Source organism: Episyrphus balteatus, chromosome 1 (genome assembly GCF_945859705.1).
Source record: "Episyrphus balteatus chromosome 1, idEpiBalt1.1, whole genome shotgun sequence".
Taxonomy (NCBI): Eukaryota; Metazoa; Arthropoda; class Insecta; order Diptera; family Syrphidae; genus Episyrphus; species Episyrphus balteatus.
This window is the reverse complement of record NC_079134.1, coordinates 28,043,859-28,047,009: the sequence shown is the minus strand read 5'-3', so window position 1 is coordinate 28,047,009 and position 3,151 is coordinate 28,043,859. Positions and strand designations below refer to the sequence as shown.

Below are 3,151 nucleotides of genomic sequence, written 5' to 3'. Positions count from 1 at the left end.
ATACAAGCCCTTTTTTACTCTTAACGGAAGCGATTTTTAAGACTTCCAAAGGTATTAAGAAGAGATGCAAGTTTTAGACGGATCAACTTGCACTGCTTTAGAATTGTCTTTAATTACATATTTAAATTGCAATCAAATATTTCTTACCTTCAACTTTGTATGGATTCAAGAATTGTCCAAAACATCTTTATTTGAATTTCAATGGTCGCATTCCAGATAAGGTCGATTCTTCCATTAAACTTAATTAAATTATTTAAACAAAGAGAAATAAAATTAAAACAAACAACTTTTTTTTTTTTTGTTAAAAACATAAAAAAAAACTATTACGATTTAATATTTCTAAAAAAAAGGAAGCCTTTCGCTCTCTCTGTTTAACGTCAGCCATTGGTCCCTTGTTATCATTTTTACAGAGGTGACAAAAATACAAATTCATATTATATTCATTTTTTTGTTTAAATTATTTTGTACAGTTTTGTATTTTTTTTTTTTTATTTATTAAATTAGGCCAATATTACTGTTATTTAATTTTTAAATTTATCTTTTTAAAGCTAAAATTGAGTAAAATAATGTTGGGACTAAGTAGAAATACATATCTTTTTTATAAACTAAAATAATATTTTGTATTTTATTATTCAGTGGGTACTAATTTTTTATCAAAACCATCAAAATAGGGATGCTCCAAAACTGCTTTAGCTGAAATACGATGCACCGGATCATAGACAAGCATCTTTTTAATCAAATCCAAACCAACTGAATTCAGTTTTTTCACTTGATTGGCAAGCTGATTAGTCGACCAATATGGGAATGTGGTTTTATAATCTGGCAGGGAAGTAACTCCCGGCCAAATGTCTTCGGTAGGCGTACGGAGGATACGGAACATCCTAAATAACTGATCAATTTCGGAATCACCTTGGAATAGAGGCTTCCTTGTGGACATTTCGGCGAATATGCATCCAATTGACCAAATATCAACGGGACACGAGTATCTTGGCGAGCCTAATAGAACTTCTGGAGCTCTGTACCAAAGTGTAACAATTTCATGAGTGTAAATACGCACGGGAATACCAAATGATCGCCCCAGGCCAAAATCAGCCACTTTAATGACCCCATTATTGTTAATTAGCAAATTCTGTGGCTTCAAATCGCGATGCAATACACGACGACGATGACAAAACAATATAGCATTTGTGATTTGATACAAATACGATCTAACCAATTCGGGATCCATCATTTTGTCCATTGGCAATGAATCCATGTATTTTTTCAAATCCATTGAAAGAAATTCAAAAATTAAATACAAACGATTTTCTTCCATCAAAACATCCTCCAAACAAACAATATTTGGATGTTTTAATTCTTTGAGGAGGGAAATTTCTCTTATAGCTGTCGATGGAATTCCCTCGTCTTCGGATTCGAGGCGTATCTTTTTCATGGCGACAATTTGACCAGTCACTTTGTTGCGACCCTTGTAGACAACGCCGTAGGTACCTTCGCCAATTTTTTCAATCTTTTGGAAGTCGTCCATTGTGATAATTATTTGATTTTAGTCAAATTTGTATTTTTTTTAAGGATTTTGTGTAATATTTTAATTATTTTTTGGACATAAATCTACTTTTGGAGCCACGCTATGGAACGTTGGATTTTTTTTAAATTACAAAAAAAAATTGCGCTTGACAAGCAATTGCTGACAACTTGAGAATGTGAAATGAATACAAAATGGATGAAAGCGTTCAGCTAATTTTACCAAGGAAATAGTTTGAGGGTCAGTTTAAACTAGGATAAGTTTTTTGATGGTACTTGCGAAGTGGCAGTTTTCCAAAACTCGTTTATTTTTATAATTTATGATTGCACAATACTTTTTCGAATGAAAAAATATTTTTAATTCTTAGTTTTTTGAAACGCTGTCAGTGGTGGCTAATGGTGGATTTAAATCTGCATTTTCAAATGTGCAAGAAATATGGACACAACAGGCATTTCGGGAGTTAAATGAGATAATCACCCTTAAGGCTTGGCCACATCGGAGGGTATGCGGTAGCGGTACGGGTAGCGGTTACGATATTTGTATGAACAAAATTCCACATCTGAACGTTGATATGTCAGTTTGGATTTTTTTTTTATACAAGTACCGTTACCTCTACCCGTACCACTACCGCATACCCGCCTTAAGGCTTGGCCACACCGAAGGGTACATGCGGTAGCGGTACGGGTAATTGTATGAAAAAAAATTCCACATCTGAACGTTGATATGTCAGTTTGACATATATTTGGAGGGTATGCGGTAGCGGTACGGGTAGCGGTGAGGGTACTTGTAGGAACAAAATTCCAAACTGACACATCAACGTTCAGGTGTGGAATTTTTTTAGTACAAATATCGTTACCGCTATACCGCATACCCTCCGGTGTGGCCAAGCCTTTAAAGGCTTGACCACACTGGACATTATGCGGTAGCTGTATGGGTAGCTGTAATTGTACTTGTATTAAAAAATTCCACATCTGAACGTTGATGTGACAGTTTGGAATTTGAACGTTGATGTGAAAGTTTGGAATTTGTTTTTGTATCGCTACCGCCTTGATAGTGAGGTCTTTAATTTATGCCGACTTTTCACGAGTAGATAACCCTACCCAACAAAAGTAGAAGTACAGAAATAATCAAATAAAATAAGAAGTACTTCTTTTCCAGTGAAAAAAGATAGGCACTCGGGAAAAAACTCAGTTATTTAATTCTTGTATTCATAAAAATCATTGAATAAGAAGTACAGGAAGGGATGTTTATCACACCTACAGTCTACAGCCCGACAAACAATTTTGGTTCTATAAAGCTTTACAGATGCAATTGTTGCTCCTGTAAAGCATTATATAAGCAAAATTGTTAGTAGGGAGAGTTGATGAGTAAAGTCACATAAAATTAAAAAATAAAATTAAATTGTAGTTCATCTGTCAAAATTTTTACCTTATCTGTCAATTTACGAGCTAGTTTTCCAGAGGCGATCTCACTTTTATTGGTGATAAAAATAAGGCGATGCAATTGATCGCCAATGTTTCAGAAAACCATGATGACAATTTTGATTCTGTTTTTTGTTGAGAAAACAAAATAGTTTATAATTTGATTTTATAACTAAGCCTAGTACGCTGCTAATGCGAAACGAAAAAT

The 3,151-nt window shown here is 34.1% G+C and overlaps 1 protein-coding gene across 1 annotated transcript; it reads right to left on the bottom strand.

Moving 5' to 3' along the window:
- Positions 1-316: 316 nt before the first annotated feature.
- On the bottom strand, positions 317-1,670 carry LOC129905374 (cyclin-dependent kinase 1). Its single transcript, XM_055980849.1, has one exon. It carries the CDS (start codon positions 1,523-1,525, stop codon positions 629-631), a length of 897 nt encoding a protein of 298 aa, XP_055836824.1. The 5' UTR covers positions 1,526-1,670; the 3' UTR covers positions 317-628.
- Positions 1,671-3,151: the final 1,481 nt, after the last annotated feature.

Coding starts and splice junctions, on each gene's coding strand:
- LOC129905374 (XM_055980849.1), bottom strand. CDS start 1,525: ATGGACGACTTCCAAAAGATTGAAAAAATTGGCGAAGGTACCTACGGC.